At 35.3% G+C, this 21433-nt stretch overlaps 1 protein-coding gene across 3 annotated transcripts in view; it reads right to left on the bottom strand.

Moving 5' to 3' along the window:
- Nucleotides 1–20282, bottom strand: part of KCNH7 (potassium voltage-gated channel subfamily H member 7) — a 129618-nt gene extending 109336 nt beyond the window's left edge. For all 3 annotated transcript variants that reach the window (XM_019636813.1, XM_019636815.1, XM_019636814.1), the window contains exons 1-4: nucleotides 19863–20282; nucleotides 15575–15595; nucleotides 15123–15146; nucleotides 7312–7526 (exon numbers count right to left, since the gene is read on the bottom strand). In XM_019636813.1, the coding sequence (XP_019492358.1) occupies nucleotides 7312–7526; nucleotides 15123–15146; nucleotides 15575–15595; nucleotides 19863–20211 (609 nt within the window). In that variant the 5' untranslated portion in view covers nucleotides 20212–20282. The remainder of the gene's footprint in view (nucleotides 1–7311; nucleotides 7527–15122; nucleotides 15147–15574; nucleotides 15596–19862) is intronic.
- Nucleotides 20283–21433: the final 1151 nt, after the last annotated feature.

The raw sequence follows: 21433 nt of genomic DNA, 5'->3' as shown, positions 1-21433 counted from the left end.
AAATTAAACCACTTTTAATCTGTAGTTGTATTTGGGAGACTTTTTTTAATACTGTCATTGAAGGGAGTTTAGGATGAAGTTTACCCAATTTGAGGGGAAGTACAGAAAGCATTAGGAAATATTGCAGTATTAAGCCTGAGATGATAAATAACTTTTTTAGCTTTATTAAGGTATAACTGATATACAAAAATTGCACACATTCATAATTTTAAACATTAGATAATAAAATGAAATCAATGTTGTCTCTCTATTCTAGATCAATCTCCATTTCTAAAGAAGTACGAATTATAAATATTGATTTGGCATTCTCTCAAAAGTAAGTATAAATTGAGGGTTATTGAATTATATAAAGAGATAATGAGCATATTTACAATGGGTTAAGTTCAGTGGAAAGTAACAAGCCACAATCTTTAAGCTCTTCTTTATGTCAGTAGTCAGTGCAATTTTGCTTTTCTTGCAACTGTGGCATGCCACCAACAAAAAGCAAAACCCCTCCATCCTAATCTAAATTCAGCATTAAAAAAAACAAAGGGATATAACCTTAAAAGAGAGAATGCTGAAATGAAGCTCCCCTGTTAAGGATGGTTTTACTCAGTATTTTGAAGTCTGAAGAGTTTTGGTGAAAATTTATCACATTCTCTTTCAGTTTTATTCAGCTTTTTAGAGTTTGAGGAGTTTTGGAGAAAATCTATAACATTATCTTCCTATTTCTGTAGACTTACTTTTCTAATTAGTTACTACTAAACTTTCAGAGTATGACATTTTCTTATATACCCAAATGTTACAGGAATGTCCAAATGCTATGATAATTCTTGAGGGAACAGATAGAGAAACAGAACTGAATCAAAGGGAGGGTGTACTTTAAAGATTAAGAGCTTCACATTTGGAGTCAGGTAACCTCAGTTTGAAGGCTACTTCACATTTACTGTGTGACCTGGGCAAGTTGCTTCCTCTCTTTCTGAGCTTGATCTCTCCTCTATAAAATGAAGATGATAACATTAGTACCAACTCAGGACTGCTATGTGGATTAAAATCAATAATCCATTAAACCACTTAGCGTAGAGCCTGGCACATAGTAAACACTCAGTCAATGTCAGCTATTATTAAATCTATCATAATTCTATTTTTGTGGCAAAAATATACTTAAATGAATCCAAAATAATGGAAATCTATTTTGGCTTTAAAGTTCTATGTAAATTTCAAGATTATATGGCTTTTTAAATATTTAGAAATTTTGTCCTTGTGACCTAAGTCTCTGTGATAACTCTCAAAACTAATTTTCTTGAGTACTTTCCTTAGTGAAGTGATAGGAAAACCACACTTGTGGACTAGTAGTAAATCTCTTTCTCATCATCTCTTCTCCACATTGAAATCTCCTGTTCATTTAGGCCCCTTCAAAAGTCTTATTTTCTCATGAAAACCAGATATGGGTTTCTGTTAAATTCACAAGCCATTCCTCTTAAATAATAATAATATAAATCTATTTGGCCATAATTTGACAAGTATCGAGTAAAAAAAAAATCAAACTATATTTAGTTTCATAATATGGTCTTGTAGCATTTATTACATTAACATTTGTAAATACTGTTATTATGTATTGTTGTATTGTGTTTCTTCCCCCAGTAGTTCATAACCTCTTGATCACTGATACTAAATGTTATACTTCTGTGTCTCTACTGCCTTCTCAGCACTTCACGCTGCATCGTAATACCTATGTAGTGTTCTTGTCTGTCTCCCTCGCCTCTGGGAGGTAGAGAATTTGCCTTTTAACATGAATGGGTACTCTGTGTGTGTGTGTGTGTGTGTGTGTGTGTGTGTGTGTGTGTGTGAGAGAGAGAGAGAGAGAGAGAGAGAGAGAGAGAGAGAGAGAGAGAGACTGTTAGTCTGAATTTCTATCTTCATTTTTGCAATGGGCCACAGTTGTCTGTTCTCCTTCCTTAGAGTCTCTCCTCTGCCCTCCCCACCCCTGAATTTTTCTAGTGTGGTTATCATTTGGGGGGCTACATGTCTTCCATCACGAGGATGAGCACATGACTGAGGTTGGCCAATCAGAGCCCACTTTCTCGGGAATGACATGGACAGTAGAGGAGAGAAGGCAGTTCTTATGAATCACCAAGTGTAAGTATTCTGTGAGACAGGAAAGTCTGAGGGCCTGGCTTTCATCAGATGCAGAGTAGAGTGAAGTCGATTCAGAAGAAAGCATGGCTGACAGGGAGAGAATGTCATCAGCTGTTCCAACAAAGAATGCAGCCATGCCCCAAGGCAGATCTGCCCCTTTACTTGTAGGTTCTGTGAGCGGATAAACTGCTCCTCTTCCTTTCATTTTTTGCTTAATGTGGTTCCAGCTGGGCTTCTGTTTCATCCTGTTTAGGCACTGACCAATACAGTTTCACATGTCTGGCCAATTAAAGCTTTGGAATCCACATCTTATAAACCATTTTTGATACTCATACTTATCTAGAGAGAGTGACCTAATACTAAACTTGTTAAAGCAGAACAAGACAACAAAATGATACATTGTATCCTAAAAATTAACGTAACATTTGAATTGGAACTAGAACTAGCCTCAGGAATAATGAAATCATACAAGAGTGCAGACGTCTGGTTTACTTTATTTCAAAAGAGGCAGACACAGCCAAGCATTTGATCCTTAATTGAGAAGCACAATTGCACAGTAAAAGCAGACCTCTGCTTTCTACCCAACTTTTCCTCTAAACACCATTGCATTGTATTTGGTAGAAATTGGCCAACCAGGGTCTTGCCTCCCTGAGGTAGACCATACTACACATCAGTCTGTACCAGCTGGGTTGTAGTTAAGATAAAAAAATTTTAAAAATCCACACCCTCTGCGAGTTATTTTCTATTTTTTCTAATGAATAGAGGTCAGAAGGACTATGACGTAAAGATCTGATGCATTCCAGAAATCTGGCCTGTAAGCGCAGCCAATAAAAGGGGTCTCTGAACCTAAAACAACAGAAAGAATCGGAACCTAGACTAAAGGGAGAAGGTAGAAGTCAGGCATTTGCTTTAGGGATTTTTGACCCGCAGATTTACGCTTGTTTAATTCTCTCCAATACCTTCAGTGGTCCATTTCCGGATCTTTTAAGATTCTTCATATGGGTTGTATGTTATGCTATGCACTAGTGATACAAAAACTTCATGCTTCACTCACTGATACTCAAGTGTGCCCCACTGCAGATTCTAATTCCAAACCTTGGAAACTTCTCAAGCTTCGAAACTCATCTAAGTGTGTCTATTTCCCAACCACTCCCCTAAAGTCCCAACAGAGGCAACATCTCCTCTCCCAGGGCCTTCTGCACTCTGAGTGTGCCTATAGTGGAATACTTCATACTGCACGGTAATGCCTATGAACTGTGCTTGTCAGCCTCCCTCACTTCTTGAATGCAGAGAATTTGCCTTGTAGCATGAATTTCCAGAACCTAGCGCTGTACCTACTAGCTCTCAATAAGTGCTTGTTGAGTGAATAAACAAATAGATGAATACATGAATGCATGAATGAATGAATGAAAACATGGTCCATACCCTGAAGAAGCTTTGTCTAGCTAGGGAGGCAAATAACTAATTGACTAATTAGTAATTAGCCAGTGCATAATAAAGTGCATATGGGAGAGAGCATAACATGAACAGAGATTAATTGTTCCTTTTCCTCTTATTTATGTCTTTTTTTTTTTTAATGTCTGCTCTATTGTTTGTGCTCATAGAAACACTTAAAACTCACTGTGGGATGATCTATGAATAACACTCTGATATTTCTTGAAGAAAAGATTACCACAAATGTTTTAAGGGAATGAAGCAAATAAGAACATTAGATAAAGAAAATATGGCTGACTGCCTACAGCAAATATTTTATGAATTTCTAGACAAGGAGAATTTCCACATCAGCCTATCAAAGGTAATAATAAAGTCTCTGGGTTACTACCAAGTTTTTTCAGTGACTAGGGGACAAGTGATATTAAGTGTTGTGAATATAGGAATTCCAGAGATAGCCATTATCGGGAAGCTTCACAAACGCTAAATGAGAAAATAGTTATAGGATCATCCTGCTTTCAAGTGCTTAGACCAAATTTCCAGAGGCTATGTCTGCAGGAGAAATTTCTCACTATTTGATCTCTACCTTGTTTGGTGTGACATGTGGATAACTGGAAGGTTTGTTACTAAAAGCTAAAAAAGGCACTAAAAAGAAAATAGAGCATTTCTACTGATCCTCTTCTCTCTAGTTTCCTGCCTCAGCCTTTTTCCAGCCCCTCTTCATTTCTGGCCAGAACCACAGCCAGACATTTAAGTGGTCTATTCATCTCCTTAATCTCCTTCCTATCACTTATTTTTCAGAGAGAGGGAGGGAGGCAACTAAGGAGGGAGGGAGGGAGGGGTGGGAGAGAGGGGGAGGAGGAGGAGGAGGAGGAGGAGGAGAAGGAGAAGAAGAAGAAGAAGAAGAAGAAGAAGAAGAAGAAGAAGAAGAAGAAGAAGAAGAAGGAAGGAAGGAAAGCGGTCCTTTATAAAACAGAGCCATTCTAATCTTTCAATATCTTAAAAAGGTGTTGTGCCTGCACCGCATTTATCCAATTGAAGTACTTTGGAGACTGTGGGGAGGGGTACTTCATGATTTGGGTGAAGTATGAGAAGCTGTAGGAAAAGTATGGGGCCTTGTTGTGGGCCGCAGTTTCCCTCAGTGGCTAAGTAGTTTAAAACATTTTTTTAAATGTTACAAAAAATATTCTAATATTATGGAGCTAAATGTAAAAGTTACTGGGATCTAAGGAGAAAGCATGAGACTATGAAATAATACTTTTGATGACAGCTATTGCATTTTACTCAGACCCTCAAGGCACTCACGTGAAAAAGGTAGAGAAGAACCATCCGGAAAGGAAAGTTTTAGCAGCTCCCCGACCTGAAACAAGCCCCTGCCCAGCTTAGCCTCTCTCTGGCCAGGAAGCCACTTGTTCTCATAAGATACACAGGTTTTTGTGCCTCTACAACTTTCTTCTTGCTGTTTTCTCTACCTGGGATTCTCAACCCTTCCCTTACCCACTTGGCCAACTTCTCTTTCCTTCTTCCTCCCTCCTTCCCTCCTTCCTTCCTTCCTTCTATCAATAAATATCTCATGAACTCTCTTCCAGGCCCTGGTGACATGAGGACCAAAGGATCCTGTAGACATGGATGAGGAGGGCAGAGGGGGGGTCATACATGAACATTGATAAGCAGAATGATGGCTGACATTAATGCTATGTACTTAGTAAGCACTGTTATGAACACTTTCCATACATCACTTTATGTTTTGTATCAACACCGAGAAGTAACTCTTGTTATCACTAAAACTTGCCTCCATGTCACACAATAAACGGTACTTGTCCCCACAGCACACAATGAATGACTTATCCAGAATTAAAACACAAGTATACGTGGCAACCAGCTACATTCTTAAACATCATTAACTACCCAGTTGGATAAGTGATCTTTCATAATAGATCCAGTTTAAATGTCCCATCCTATCTCTTTCTTTTTCCTCTGAAAATTCTCCCACTAAAGTATAATTACTTTTCCCCTAACCTGTGTTCCTGTAGTCTTTATTAACATGATTTCATTTCATGTTTCCCCTCTCACCAGGCTCAGAAAGATGGAGCAGGTAGGCGCCACCTCTGATCCCCATGTGTATCACCCTCTCCTGGCACAGTGGGTCTGCTGAATGTGGCAGGACAGGGTGGGCCCTATGGTGGTCCACGCACATGAAAGCTTTGCACAGATCACACTTGGCTGCCCATAGGCCTTAAGGTATGATTTGTTCGGCAAAAAAAAAAAAAAAAGCATTTTAAATTAGTTTGCCAACTTTTAGAAATTAAGAGTTTATTGTAAATTCTGAATTTTCAGCTTCTTTTTAAAATTGGGAGATTTGGAAACATTGGTCAAGCATTCCTCATGACCAGAAATGACTAGAGCTGAGTGGCCTCCATCTACAGTGGGCCCTGGGCTCTGCAGAGACCTTCAGTCCAGGCCCCATCCTGCTGTGCTGCCCTGCCTCCTTCACTCACTCATGCTACTGCCAGGGCCCTGACCCTCATATTTGCAACCAATCTTCTGTGTAATTGCTAAGATCTCTTAATTTCCATATACCCATGTGATGGTTACTGTCTGGAAGTAAGAGAGCTTTTAAGGTAAAAATAATTGCAAATAAAATTCAAAGCTATCAAAGTGGTGCTAATACAGTAGACAATTCATTGACCATTATTAAGTCCAGTTTACGAAGTTAAGAATAAAATGCCAAGGGTAGAATGCTTCATTACTACATAAATATCAAAATTTATGTTAGAAGAAGGCATGTATAATTTCCCATCTCAAATAAGTAGAAAGTGTGCAGGTCTATTCACAACTGATCCATGGTCTTTACATAGCTATCAGCCCACACAGAAGAGGTTATTTACAAACCACTATAGCGTTGCTCTTAGTGATTATAATTACAGAAAAACCTTATCAATTTAAAATCTTCAATGCTCGGGATAGAGTTTGGGGTCAAGTTTATCTTTATATTGTCACAGTGTATGAAAAGATTTGCTAAGCAAATTTACTAAGTAATTTGTAAAAAAAGAAAAGGAAAAAGCAAAAAACCTGTTTACTTGATACAAATTTTAGAGTCATGAATTCCCAACAATGTAAGTGAATTGTAAGCAAAAGCTAGGTATTGCTTAGGTTGGTATTTTAAATAATAAGTACAAATCATTTTTCTCTATTCTTTAAAGCATGTCTCCTGCTATGCAATGCCTTTTTATCCTAGTTCAACATGCAATATTTATTTGAAAACAATAAAACATTGTTACCGAGAGACATTGTTTTACTCTGACTTCATCATCTCAAACAGCTCTTTCCCCAAGTCAGCTGACTTATCTGACTCTACTTAGTAGAGTAAATGCAAAAAAAAAAGGCTGCAGTTGAGAGTAAATACCAATTAGTCACCTAAGGCTTCAATAGATATATCCATTATAATAAAAAACCACACTTTAATAATGCAAGAGTTGGCAACAAAACAATAAATGTTCAAACATGATGAATAGCAGGTTAACCACCTCTAGAACAAAGAGAACAATGATATCAAGCCCATTTTTTGCTTAGTCTTATAATAGACGATCACAATCTGTAGTTTTATTAATTTGTGAGAATCACCTAATATCTCAAGATATATTGGAGTGCAAATAAATGGCTTACCTTTCTTGATAATCATTCATAGGGAGAAAAATGTATTTTATGGTGCAGAAAAGAACCTTAAAAACAGTTGAAATTGACAGTAAAATTGTGTCCTACCTGCGTAACTTTCTCTGTCACATTGTGCGTTCTATCTTTAACCTTGGGTGCAATAATGGTTTTATCAGAAGAAGGAGGGGATGTACTCTTTTTTTCAGGTTTCACATCAGAAAAATTCAGAGTGAGCTGTGGAATCTTGTTGATGGTGCTGTATTTGTTGAGGTTTGAATCCGAAGTGGATCCCAGGAGGCTTGACTTGATATGATTGAAAGGCCCTAAAAAAATTGGAAAATATTTGTAAAAGCAGCATCAGAAGAAATAAAAGGAGAACGAGATGGTCCTGCATGACCTGCTAGTGATCCGTGACCAGTGTGACCCTGATCAGGTGTGACTAATTTGGCTAACTGATACCTGTACTCAGGGTTTAGGATCACCGGCAGCCACATGGAACTGCACGTGAGTATCCATAAAGTAGATGGAGACTTTACCTATTATTGACCTTTTTCAAATCTCTGGAATAAAAGAAAAATCTCCAACCTCTATCATTGGGCAGATTCTACCTTCAAAGTTTTTAGTTTCTTTTTATAATCCCAGGATTATTCAAGGAAGGACTTGCCTGTGGTTAAACTCATGTTGGCCATCAATTTCTGACCCGGCTGTCTACCCTGTTCCAATTTCTATTATTCTCCTCTCTGTGACATGAAAAGGGACAAGCCAGGTGGGTTCTGCATATGCTTCTATTACCTCTACGAAATGTTTTGCAGAGGTTCCACAAGAGGTAAGCCCAGATGGAGGAATTTCAGATAAGACTGAGAAGTACAAATCTTTTGTGTGTGTGTGTGTGTGTGGACTTTATTGAACATTCTTGTAACCTGTGTGGGATTTTAAAATCTTTTTCCTCTTTTTCTTTCATTTAGATTTGACTGACCAATTTTGAGGAGAGGAAAAAAAAAAACAAACAGAAGAATGCTTTAGCAAACATAATTTATAATTGAAGTGACCATAGCTGGGTAATAGGACAAATCTGGGTTTGGTAGTACGTTGCTATTTTTCTGTTTTTAACCATGTTGTACATTAGATCCTCAGAACTTATTCATTCATCTTATGGCTGGAAGTTTGTACTCTTTGACCAAGCCTGGTCACATCTGATGTTCCTCTCCTACAGATAATTTGGCAAGGTGACAGGACTCCTGGCAACCTTTTTGAGGGAGGCCAGCTACACATTTTTTTGAGATGAACCTATTGTCTGTTGCTTAGGGAGAGTAAGAAAATGCTCCAGAGTTTCTTGTACAATGGCTGATGTTACTTTTACCATTATGTAGCTTTTAAAAATTAGCATCAGGAAGAATTTTAGAAAAATCGTGAGCCTACAGTATTATGCAGCCATTATCTTTCTGCCTCAGAGTCCTTAAAGCATACAAGCTGCATGAATGAACTTGTTAGTCAACACATTTTGCCTTATTCTTTTCCCTTGTTCAGAATAAAACTAACACAGTTTAGAAATCAAAGTGTACTTTACACACCAACTGAGGTATAGATAGTTGAAATTAGATTTATAGATCGTATATTTTGGGCCACAATAATCAGTCAACTTGGATCAAATATAATGCTAAGAGAAAAATACCCATCACTTAGTTCATAGCTACATTGGAGAAAGATCACATTGCTTTGTTTAAAAAGTTTATATTTGATTATTGTAAAAGTTTAAAGTGATTTTAACAGAATTTTTATCTATGTAGCAAATATTGTGTTCCTTGAGGTGCATTTCTATTTAGTCCCTGAGTTTCACCCATGATGATGACCACGTCCATCTAGGTAAAAAGTGTCATTGAGCTCTCTGCACATTTATTACCCAGTACATCTTTGTTTTCATATAGATTCTCACTCTTTTCTATTTATATAACAAGGACAGGAGAGCCAAAAGCAGCACCAAATTAATCTAGCTTTTGGCCAGGACGCTGACAAAAACCCCACTCTCCAAGTATTTGTAGAAGTCTCCACCTCACACCACTAATTTATTATTGGAAAATGTCCTAAATAGTGTTTCCTTTTTTGTATCATTCTGTGGCTACATACCAGGTCTATATCTCATTATTTAAAATTTCAAAATATTCTACGACTTCAGATTTCTTGATATTGTCCTCTCCCCAACTCTAATGTTATATTTTCACTCCTTAGGTAATTTGGCTGCTCACAGCGATACTGACGAGGGATTATATTGGGTTGTCGGAAAAGTCATGACGTACTTTTTCTATGTTTTTCATCGCAAAAATGCATCATGACTTTTCCGACAACCCGATAGAAGGCTGATCTTAGGTGTAAAGTTAAATTGTATTTAAAATCCTTTAGCCCATTTTTCAATGCTCTGTCTCTATCATCCTCCTATCTGTTGGAATTCTGTAGCGGATTGCCTATCAAAATTATTTTAATAAACTGGGTAAAAACATGGATCATCTATGATGTTAAGGCAGACAGGCACTTTGAAATATATTTTGATTATGCTTGTAACCAGTTTCAATAAACTGCACTGGATTGGCTACACTGATCAGCAAGTGATCTCAACGATAACAGTGCTTCACCCTAGGGGCACTTTTGTTTGTCAGAATGATAGGAGGTGGCTATTCTCTCATCTTGAAAAGTTGTCCCATATGTCCCAATGGGCTTTCATGTAGGTGAAAAGCCTGTTTATAATGATCTGAGCCTCAATCCTAACTAGTTCACATATAAAGAGTATAGTGTACTTTAAAGATGATTTTAATATACATTGAACTTTCCAGAGCTACAACTACAATGTAGAGGGTAAGTTTTTGGTGTTTTTTTTTTTTTATAGTTTTATTCAGAACTTTACCATTTGGAAATGGTGGACATTTCCAAAATGTCCACCATTTTGGGAAATCCTATTACCTGGAGCTACACTCCTTATGGAATTTGTTGCCAATACAAAATTTCAGACTTGAGGTATAATCTGCGTTTGTAGTGGTCATGTGCAAGTATATAAGTGAAGAGATTTAAATCTTTTTTTTTAAATGTTAGAACTGAATATTATTAAATTTGCAGAGAATTGTAGAAATCACACTACAAATCATTATTTCATATTATTGTTCTCCTACATATGTAAAGTGATGTGTGATACAATGAAATCTATGTGGGAAAACTAACCATTTGAAATGATTTGTCTTGGGATTGCCTGTTGGTTTCCAGTAGCGCCCTAATAACTCCCTAGAGATCTCCACAATTTCTCCAAAATGCCTTGATGGCCATTTCTTCTTCCAACCCATCTTCTAGTTCCCATTGTTATGAAGGCATATGGTCTGCAAGGTCTTTTTTCAGTGTTGGAGGTGAATATATGTCCTGACATTTACTTCAATTTCTTTCTTCTATGCAATTCATTACTATTGCATGTTATCACATAAGGCATTATTTTAACACTATACTTAAAGCAAGGGCCAGCTCATTTGTGAGAATATTATACTTCCTCATTCTCTCCCCACTTTATCTTGGTATATTATTCATAATTCCATTTTGGGTTTGCCTATTTTTAAAATTCATATATAAATAAGTCCAATGTTACTATTTATTCCAATAGTGGTTTTTATTTTGTTATCCACCCAGACTCCTGCTCTGTCATTTTATTCAGTACTTACATGGATTGTTTTGTCATGTCTTCAATGCGTTTAAAGCCAATTTTCTCTCTTACATCTTATTATTCCACTATGTCTTCTAGTGTAGTTACATTTGAACGTCAATATATTGAGAGAAATATCATATTATTATAAACTGTTTTTCTTTTATCTCTCCTTTATACTACAGTTAAGAAATCATGTTCCTCTTTTAGAAATAAGTTAAACTATCTCTGAATTTCATTTCAGAATAATAAAATGAGTATAATAAAATCTTTGTTGAAACAAGGGGACATTAGGTCTGATAGGGTGGAGAAACCATCTGTCAATACATGTCATACTCAGATTTGGTCTCAGAATATACAACTTCATCACAGTCTATATTTTAGCTTCTTTTACTGGTGGAAAACATTTCTAAACTCTATTCTGGTTTTCTTTTTTAAGCTGTTAGTGTTAAAGGTTTAACCTAGGTTTTCTTTTGAATCTATATGTTTAAAGAATTTAGCAGATTTAAAATATTACTTAAAGTAATTCATGCATGCTCCTTGGATAAGATGTTTACAATCTTTTTTATCCTGTATAACAAAGATCATTATGCTTTTTTCCACTGATTTTGAAAATGTTTAAGTGCAAAAGTCTGCTAAGAGTCTGCAAGATGATCATTGTTGGCTTAGGCTCCTCTAAAACCTATCGAAATACTAATGAAAAAAATTTCCAGCACTATAATTAAGATGGGTATTAGCAATATTCTAATTTTACCAATTGTAAACTGAAGCAGACAGAATATGAGGCCAAAGGGAATAAGAATCAAGGACTAGAAATCAGAATACAGGTTTTCCTACCTCCCAGGTCTATATTCAGAGAGGCCTTGGTTGAGGATTTAAAGGTGAAAGGCAGCCTCCCTGAGAGTGGTCATGAACAGATGGGGTTTAGGATTCTAATGAAAGAAAGGAGAATAACCTGAAAAACAAAGTTAAATCAATTTAAAGAAAATAAATGGGCAGAAATAAAGGGAAATATTAGATTCAGTAGAAAGGAAAGTCAAACTCAAAAGTATATAGGAGGACTTGATGTTCTTTGGAAAAACATTTGCAAAATGGATGACCAGATTAAATTTTCCAATGTAAAAGGAGGAGATGGAAAACAGGTGAACAAAAAAAAAAAACCTAAACCAACAGCTGTATAAAGCTGTGCTACATTACAAGTGTCTGATTAAATATAAAGTAGGCCAGGTTCCAGCTACAAAGAAATACCCTGCATTTAGAGATCAAGCTAGAGGCTAAAGCAACAACTGGGAAGAGTTTTAGATTAAAGATATTTAAAATTTTTATAATGGGGCTATTTACGCGTAAGTTTACCATGAGTTTCAAGATATTAAAGGGGAATATATTCTCTTTCAGATGGTGCTGGAAATACAGCTAAGGACATCTGATAATATATATTTTTAAATAATGCTATTTTTTTAAGACCATTGTTCTCAAGGGCCAAATGGGACAAAAGAGAAGGAAATAAAAAATATTAAGGTTGTTTTCAAATCATCAGGGGTTTATACAATATTTCTTAGGGCCCTGAGTTTATTTTGCTAAAGTTTAATAAAACCTAAATCACTGAAGTGACTTAACATTAAAGAAAATGCAAGTGTTTTGTTTAGTAATTGGATTTTGTAAAAACACTGTCAATAAGGACTTATTTTAATACTAGAAAGATAAAAAGTAATTGTCAAATTATTTGTAGTCAATATCTCTATTGTCTGTTTCAGGGCATGACATATCACATAGGAAGAAAACTGTCACATTGAAAATCAATTTGCAGATTACAAATACTCAGTCACAGCCAATGGAGCTTCTAAGAAACAGTTGTGTCTAATCAATTGATTTCCTTTGTGAGTCTGACACTTTAGTGGCTAGAGAGAAGGTAAAAGCTGCAATAAATCTTGAGAGTAGTTTTGCTTCTTCATATCTCAGGTTGTTAGACAAATTAGAAACTGAACATACCATTGTCAGTGGGATGCAGAGTCACTTGGGATAATGAGGAGGTAAAATCAAAAGAGGGGGGAAATTTATTAATGACTTACTAAATAGGAGAAGGGGTTAATTTTTATTAGTAACTTGGAACACGGAATAGGCAGAAACCACTTAATTTGAGGTGAAAACCAGTTTATGAGTGATCAAGATAGGATTAAGTTTACCTCTCACATATTGGTGAAGTTGTTAAAAAATATGTTGTACACACACAAATAAACAGCATATACAATTTATTTAAATTACCTTTTTCACTCTTTGATAATGGGCTGCACCTTTTGATCTCTGAAGTCTTATTTTAAAGAGTCAGAGTGTGATGGGAATTTATTAAGGGTAAACAAAATAGATCCCAAGAAAGAAGCTTAAATGAAAATTATTCCGTTAAGAAGAAAAGAGTGAGTACGGATTTGCTGTTTTTATACTGCAATGTTACATCAAGATTAGAGGTAGCCAGCTAGTATCTCTGCCAATCTCAGGATAGATGAAGGGGAGTAAACTACCTTTCAGCAAGAAGGATTTAAGTTAGCTCTTTTTGTAACAGGCAGCAAAACGGATTTCCCAAGAAAGTTAAAAAAAAGGGCTCCCCTGGAGATAAAGATGCCTCTACAACCTGAGTAAGGGATTTAGCTAACACCCTTCCCTGAGGGGAATAATCCAGGTGATCTTGAAAACCTTTCAAAGACTTTCCTAAATTATTTATTTTATTTTGGTAAAGAAAAAAACTTTGATTGGGTTAGAAATTGCAAAATAAAATTAAAAAAAACCTATATTTATATACAAAGGAGTGTAGAAATTTGTCTTTTATTTTTCAAATTTTTAATGTAAATGTGGTTTAGAAATAAAGCCAAAAAATTTTTTAAATGCACAGTTGATGTATTGTCCTATATCCAGTTAGTATATTAATTGCTCTGTGAAAATCTTAAGGAGCCAGACACTTAAATATTTTTTTAAATAGTTTTCAAAACCAGAGCCTGAACAAATAATGAAGACCTTGGAGGGCACAGGTATATGACATTTTTATTAAATGTGGACATGTTTTGTTTAACTTGGGAGTTTAACTTCATAAATATTAGTATGTGAAAACTTTCTACAATGGTTTAGAGTTTCCTAATTCCAAATTATGAGTTTTATTGTTCATTTTTGTTCAAAGACTATTGCTATTTAAATATGGGGGTTGAGGAAAAAGGGTTGGAGGTGAAATGGATTAGTTTATGAGAGAAAATAAAATTATTCTAGTTTGAATGGCAACTATGTGAACTACTGGTTTGAAAGATAAGCAAGCTTAATTTTCTATTTGTTGAGAAAAATTAGATTCTTTTCTCACCTCATGTAAAAGATTGCGAGAAAATTAATATCTAATAATTTATTGCTAATTGTTAAATGCTAAAGCCAGTCATATTTCACAGAGGCAACTTGGTGAGAGCTGTCTGTATTGTTTCTTTATGTTATTTTCTGAATTCTATCAACGCAAATCACTACCTGCAGCTGACACTAATTTGCTTCCTTTTAGAAATCTCAGTGGACAGGCCAAGGATAAAATAATCATGTACATGAAATCCCATCCCACTATTGGAGATCACCTGCATAGACCCTTTTGGAAGTGCTTACAAAATAAAATTGGGATGGGAAGAAGTTGCCACAATTTCCCTTATTTTCAAATTATGCTGGGCTGCTGACCAGAAAAATCTTTACATTCTAGTGCTTTTAATTCATAATTGTCACCAACTCTGAATTAATTAGAGAAGCAATTAAGAAATCAATATACACAACTTCACAGTGATCGGAGTAGCAGTGACATAGGAAAGAGGCCCAAACAGTGAATTTTAAGTAATGATGGTTACTGGTGGAGACGTGTTCATGCAACACACATGCACAAAATGAGTCATTGTCACCATATGCATACCCACAGCAGAATGCATGGCCTATGTTAAAAGACTAAGCCCCCAAAGTTTTCCATTTGATGAAAATATATGATTATTATGCTTTGTGATTTCTTGTGTCTACTATGATATAGTAGAGAAACTGAAGTGAATTTCAAATTTTTAGCCAAATCCAGTTTTATCTAGAGGTATTGCCCCATTAAACAATACCCTACAATAGCTGTAGGTCATGCCAGTGATTTCAGACTAATATAGGACACAATTTAAAATGACTGAAATGTAATATAGAAAAATAGAAAATGACTATCATGCATGTACAGTTTACTACTACAGTAAGCTTAAAACCATACCCCCTGCCATCCAGGAACGTGAAACTAGTTTTAAGGAAACAAAAGAGGAACAAGTAAAGTGATGCTGTCATGTAGCACTTTGCTTATTTTATTTAATCTTGTACTCAAAGAAAATCTTTTTTTGGCTGAAATAGGCTTATGTGCCTCTCACACTGGACTATATTTAGCTTGATATTTGTAGCTTTCTAAATGATTTAAATATTTAGGAAGTATTCATTGTCAACCTATGTTTATGCTTGCAAGAAAAAGGAGTTCAAAATCATTTTAGTGACACAACTGAGAAAGTAAAAATGTCTCCAACAAAGTCAAGCCATGATGTCTCCACCAGGCACCGGGACTAGTTAAGGGCAGCAATGATGTGGCATTGAACAGGGCATACAGCAGGCAAGTTAACATGCCAAGTAAAGGGGCACTGTGAGCATCAGGTGATGAAATTTGAGTTTGTACGTTACCTTTGACATTGCGACCATTGTCTGTTTTGAGCACATAAAGGTGAAAAAAAGAGAGAAATGTAAAAAGACGACTAAAATTATGTTATATACAGCGAATTACCTCTATAAAACCAATCAGAGAAAACAGGATGTAATGATTGAAAATTTGAAATGGATAACATTTTGTATTATTCACCCAAGTAAAATGCATATGCTAAAAAATATCTGGTATCATAAGCATTCATGTTCAAATATGTAAAACATTTTTCTCACTTAATTTAAATGGATTCCAAGATATTTTATACATATTTTATAATGATGACAGTCTGGAGAAAGACATCCCCAACTGCCTGCAGTTGTGATAAAAACTTTCAACCTTTTTAGAAGCCAATTTTAGAGTTGCTTCAACCATCACCTACAAAGAAAGACTACACATTTTGCACATTGAGTGACTTTTTTAGTATAATTTCACCTAATATGTTAATAAGAAAAAATGTTTCTAAGGTAATGCTTTACCTTATAAACCAACTTGCATTATTAATCACAAATTTATTAATTGCCCCTCCCATGAATGTTCTTCAACGTATATTTTGAAAATACCGAATTGTACTCAAAGAATCATTTTTAGGCAAAAATAAGTAAGAAATCAGTGAAACATTTGACTATTTAAGGTAATGTAAGATTTTTAAATCTATGTTGTCACAATGCATAGTATAATACCTAGAATATTTAGGAAATTTATTTATACTAAAATGGGCTGTTTTCAAATCTCAAAACAGAGTGTTTTCAGATTTATTTTGAGATTAGTAATCTGACTCTCTGTTACATACTTGCTACTAACAAAATATGCATTCTTGTTTTGAAACACACAAGCTTAAAATAAATGAAGTCATGTCAAAACCATTCAAATATATCCAAGATTTGAAAAATCTGTTCCACATTTGTTGGCATCTCATCTAATACTGTGCATATTTAAAATCTGGGATATATCATAATTGTTTCAAAGCTTACAATTGAAGCAATTTCAAGAGTGTGGTATATTGAATTGCTAGTGTAGACATTGCCTTGGACAGAGATACACAAATAAATCTGTGACTTTAGATGACAACTCTCTACCCTCTTTGAGGGACGATAAAAAGCAAATAGGGATAGTGGAGGAGAACTTGATTACTTTGAATTAATTATCCCCATCAGAAGTGGAGTCCAAAAATCACTAGTAAAGTAACAAGTGCTTTCAAGTAGCTAAAATTTCTAATTTTATTCACCAAACCTGGAAATTATATATATATATATATATTTATAAATTAAAAAAAAACTGTGAAAAGTTACATTATATGGTTACTGCTGCCTTGGCATTCTAAGGCAGAGTTTGTGGTCTTTGTGCTGGTGCTATAATAACTGGATCTGCTTGTCATTACTCCATGACAGGTTAAGGGCAGAAAGTAGAGCAATCATTTAGTCTTGTAGCAGTTTGACAGAGTAATTTTACATCTTCCAATCTAATAAAATAATTGGTGTTTATATTTTGTGTCTATTTTTTTTAAATTTCACTTTCTAGTAGTGAATTTTAATTGTGTTTACAAACGTATTGGTCAGTGATGCATTAGATAAAACATTCTAGTCCTTCACCACAATGGGTTTGAGAAGGACAGTTCTAAGGTGCTTGATAATGTAGATTAAATGAAAAGATAATGGGAAATATTATGCACCAATATATTTGCAAATTAATTAAAGCTCTGCAAAGGTAGCCTAGAGAGGAGGACATTTCTCTTCTTGAAATAGGAGATAAAAAGATGAATTCAAAATCTGGTTCATGTGGGGTTTAACCTATAACCCAGTTACATGGATTTATAAAATTAAAATCAGTTTTAATTTTATAAGTGGCTCTGTTTCTAAAATATATCAAATATATATGCTTAAGAAGTGCAGTTTCTTCCATGCTAATCAGTGATTTTTGTCACTAAATTATTCTAAATCTGAAGTACAAAATGCCCTCTGAATTTATCAATCAATAACCAGACAGTGACTGAAACATCTGCAAGAAAGTGATAAGTTTTTTGAAAATAACATAACTTGGGTGTCGGGAGAAGACTGAAGGTGATCTCAACACCTCACGTCCATATACACAATTCATACCAAGAAATCCAAAAATACTAAATCATCTTTTCCCATAATTATATCAGTAACTAAATGGAGAACACATAAAATTGAAAACAATAAAGTTCAATCATAAAATCTGCTCTAACCTACTCAACACCACTGTCAAATCACAGGCTAAATCTGTGTCTGTATAATGCACTGATTATGTATCATTTAATATTCAAAGTTATTGTTTCTCAATGTTATTATACTGTAACTCAGGTTCTAGGCAATAAGGCCAATCTCTGAAAAGTCAGTATAATTCCTAAAGATGACTACACTTACTGGATTAACTAAGATGTATGTTCATAATTTAAATTACCATGTTGAATTTATTGTTGTTGAGTCATAGGACCCATTGTTCAAAGATAAAAATTCAGAGCTCTCATTCCTTGAGGAGGTTTGAGCATGCCATTACTATATGGTATAGGGTCTTAAATGATTATCCAGTTTGCAAATTATCCTTGATTTGATTTTTCTTTCTCCTTTTGACCTTCTTTGGATGACAGATTAAAATGACTGCGCTAAATGCTCTCTTAGTATATACAGTTTCTCAAACCTATCTTATAGAAAACTTCCTTCTGTTTCTGTGATATTGATTTTTCTCTCTTTGAATTTTTTGGGGCCAATTCATTTTCTTTCACCTCTTCTGCCCTCTCTACTATACTGTGCCCTTTAAATAAAGATCTCCAGATGACTCAATCCTAAGATTTTGGTTTGAATTTTAGAGCATTATAGAACCAGTAACTCATTATTTTCTGATGTGTGTGATTTTGGAACATATTTCATGAGCACGGTCCTCTCGATTTTACACCAACATTTATTGAGTTTCAGCCATGAAATAGACAAAATTGTTTGGGACACTAAGGCTGCAGAGCTAATTATGCCAGAACTCCTGTGCTGGAGGAGCTTGTAGCAACGTAATTATTTGCTTGCATATCTAAAAGGAATGACAGACAGACATATAATGTAGGATGTATTAAATGCTATAATATATGTAAACACTGTTTTGCACACTCAGGTGTAAAAATCATTTAACTCCTCTGGTTTGGAAAGTGAAATGCATTCTTATGTTTTAAAAAGAAAATTAGCAGCAGCAGCATGGCTATCATCAGCCATCACTGGGTCCTTGCAGAAATGAATACCACAGAGAGGACAGTGAATCTCTCAGGAGCCCAGACCTATAGAATTCAGAAAAGTGAAACTGATGCATTTATGCAACAGGCACTCTAAATCTCACACTCTCTGGGGCAAGTTTAGTGACTCAACAGACCCCTCCTACTGCAAGTTTTTATGGAGCAGTAGCAAGGAAGAAAAACATTGCATGAATTGACGGCGGGTTCTGGAGAAAGGCAGTCCTGGGTTTGAAGGCTAGCTCTGGCACTATATAAAATTGGGCCAGTTATTTATTTAGCATATCTATGCCTCAGTGTCCTCATCTATAAAATGGGACTTCATAATAGTCCCTAACTCATAAGGCTGTAATGAGAATTAACGTGTGTCAAGCAGTTACAAAGTAAAAATGCAACAAATTTATCCATTTTTGTGTTAATGTTGAATGGGAAATGAATTCTGACTTTGCTTTACAAGTTGGTTTTGGTTGAGATCCAGACTTTCAGGGTTTTTGTTTGTTTGTTTGTTTTGTCCCCTAAAACTTTCCTCTTTCCCTTACCTGTTTCCTCCCTGCCCCTAATCAGTTTAGAGGTTTCTGATTACTCAGTATGTACATTTCATACAGCGCTTCCTTTGGAAAGAGTTGGACAATAAAATAGTCCTGTGATGGCACACCACTGTTTCTTCCCAGGGTTTCACTGTTTGATAAATGCAGCAAAATTAATTATGCTTGAGATGACAGTACCATGACCTCAGCACATCTTATATTAGGCATTAATTCATTAACACTCCATAAAGTAGGCCGATAAAGGTTATCATACTATTTCAGAAACACAGATAAAGAAGCCAGAAGAAATCAAATTATTCACTAGGTTTCAAAGAGGAAATCCATCACAACTCTGAATGTAGGGCTCATATTTTTAGTAGCTTTTACTCACATTTTTTCCCCTAGAGCATGAGGATTAATGTTGAAATTAAAAATAATATGGAAATTACTGTTCATTACCCATTAATTTATGTTTTCATATAAAAAAATAAAAATAAAACTCAAACATACCTTCACTGGCATGTCTGTCTCTAAATATATTCTTGGGGTGGACACTGAACCCTTCTATATCATGAACTGACGAAGCCCTCCGTATACTACAAATGCTTTCCTTCGATCTGGAATGAGTCAGCTGGGAAGTTGACTGCAGCATGTCAGGGTAGAGTCGGTCCCACTGCCTTTTGGGAGAAGAATGGTCAAGAGGTCCAGATATATTCACCAAGGGGGAGCATTTGCTGGGCTGTATCAAGGCTTTTGTATCATCTGCTTCAGAGGGGCTGCAGCTTTCTTTTGTAGGAGACTTAAAGTGCTTCATGGCTACTGAATCATCACTCTGCTTAGATGAGTCAATTACGACCATATCGGGATCTTCTTGTGGTAAGGACTGCTTTCTGTAAGTGAGAACTCTCAGACCAGGGAACTTGAACCCAAAAAACTTCCCTACAAGTAGAGAAAGGAAAGAGCATTAAGACAAAGGATATATCCCTTAAAACAAACCAACAATCAAAGATTATTGGGCCATATGTAAATACCATGCAAAAAGAGTTATTAATCAATACAATTAATTTACAGGTGGAATGAGGGGTATTGTAAAAGACTTCCCTGAAATCAATATGAATTATTGATATGTAAATAGTATGTAAATAGTAAGAAAATAGTAGAATAAATTAGTAGAAACCGTGTTTCTGATGATTAGATATATTCCAGTGACATGAAATCATTGTTTGAATGACACGAGGTTGTTTTAATAAATTAAAAACATATATTCACTATCCATCCATTCTTTAAGGGCATTTAAAGGGTAGAGCACAATTAAGAAAAAAGGAGTGAGGCACCATGTGTAAAAGGGCCAAATGCAGGGAAGGTTATAGTGTATGGGTCTGGGCGGGGATGTTATTGTATTGAAAGTAAGAGAAAAATAAATGAGGTGGGAGTAAAGAGTTGGCCTGACAGATCTACAAGGTTTTTATTGGGTAAACCTGTGAATTGAGGATACATGGAAACAATAGGGTCAAAATAGGGTGTATGAAACATTCCTCATTCCATCTGGAATTCTTGCAAGGCTTTTGGTTTCAGAAAGATATGTATGGTAAAGGTACGAATTTCTCTTTCCTGATTTTTTATTGTTGTTGTTGTGCTGAAATTTGAGAATGTGACATGAAATGCTATACATTTCTCAGAGTGAATGATGCTTAGAAGGGGCCCCTAAACATAAACATTAAGGGGTAGACAGTAAAAAGTAAAATATTAGCTAATAAACACATAAGATTTCTGGTAGTAAAAATGCAAATTAAAATAAGAGTATATCATTTTCCACTCTTCAATTTAGTAGTGAACAAAAAATGAAGCATAACATCTATTGCTGGCAAGGAGTGCGGGAGAACAATCAGACACTGCAGGTGGGGTTGCAAATTGCTACAAATTCTTTGGGAAGTCATCTTACAATATCTATTGATATTGAGGAGGAGGAGGAGGAAGAGATGAAAAAATACACTTTTCACTTGATTCAGCAATTCTATTTATAGACTAGCACAAGGTACAAAAACTAGACACAGTCTGAAGATCCATTAGATAAAGAATGG

This window comes from Hipposideros armiger, unplaced genomic scaffold, assembly GCF_001890085.2.
Source record: "Hipposideros armiger isolate ML-2016 unplaced genomic scaffold, ASM189008v1 scaffold_30, whole genome shotgun sequence".
In the NCBI taxonomy this organism is placed as follows: Eukaryota; Metazoa; Chordata; class Mammalia; order Chiroptera; family Hipposideridae; genus Hipposideros; species Hipposideros armiger.
Note: the sequence above shows the minus strand (reverse complement) of the source record. Positions and strands in the feature narration are given on the sequence as shown.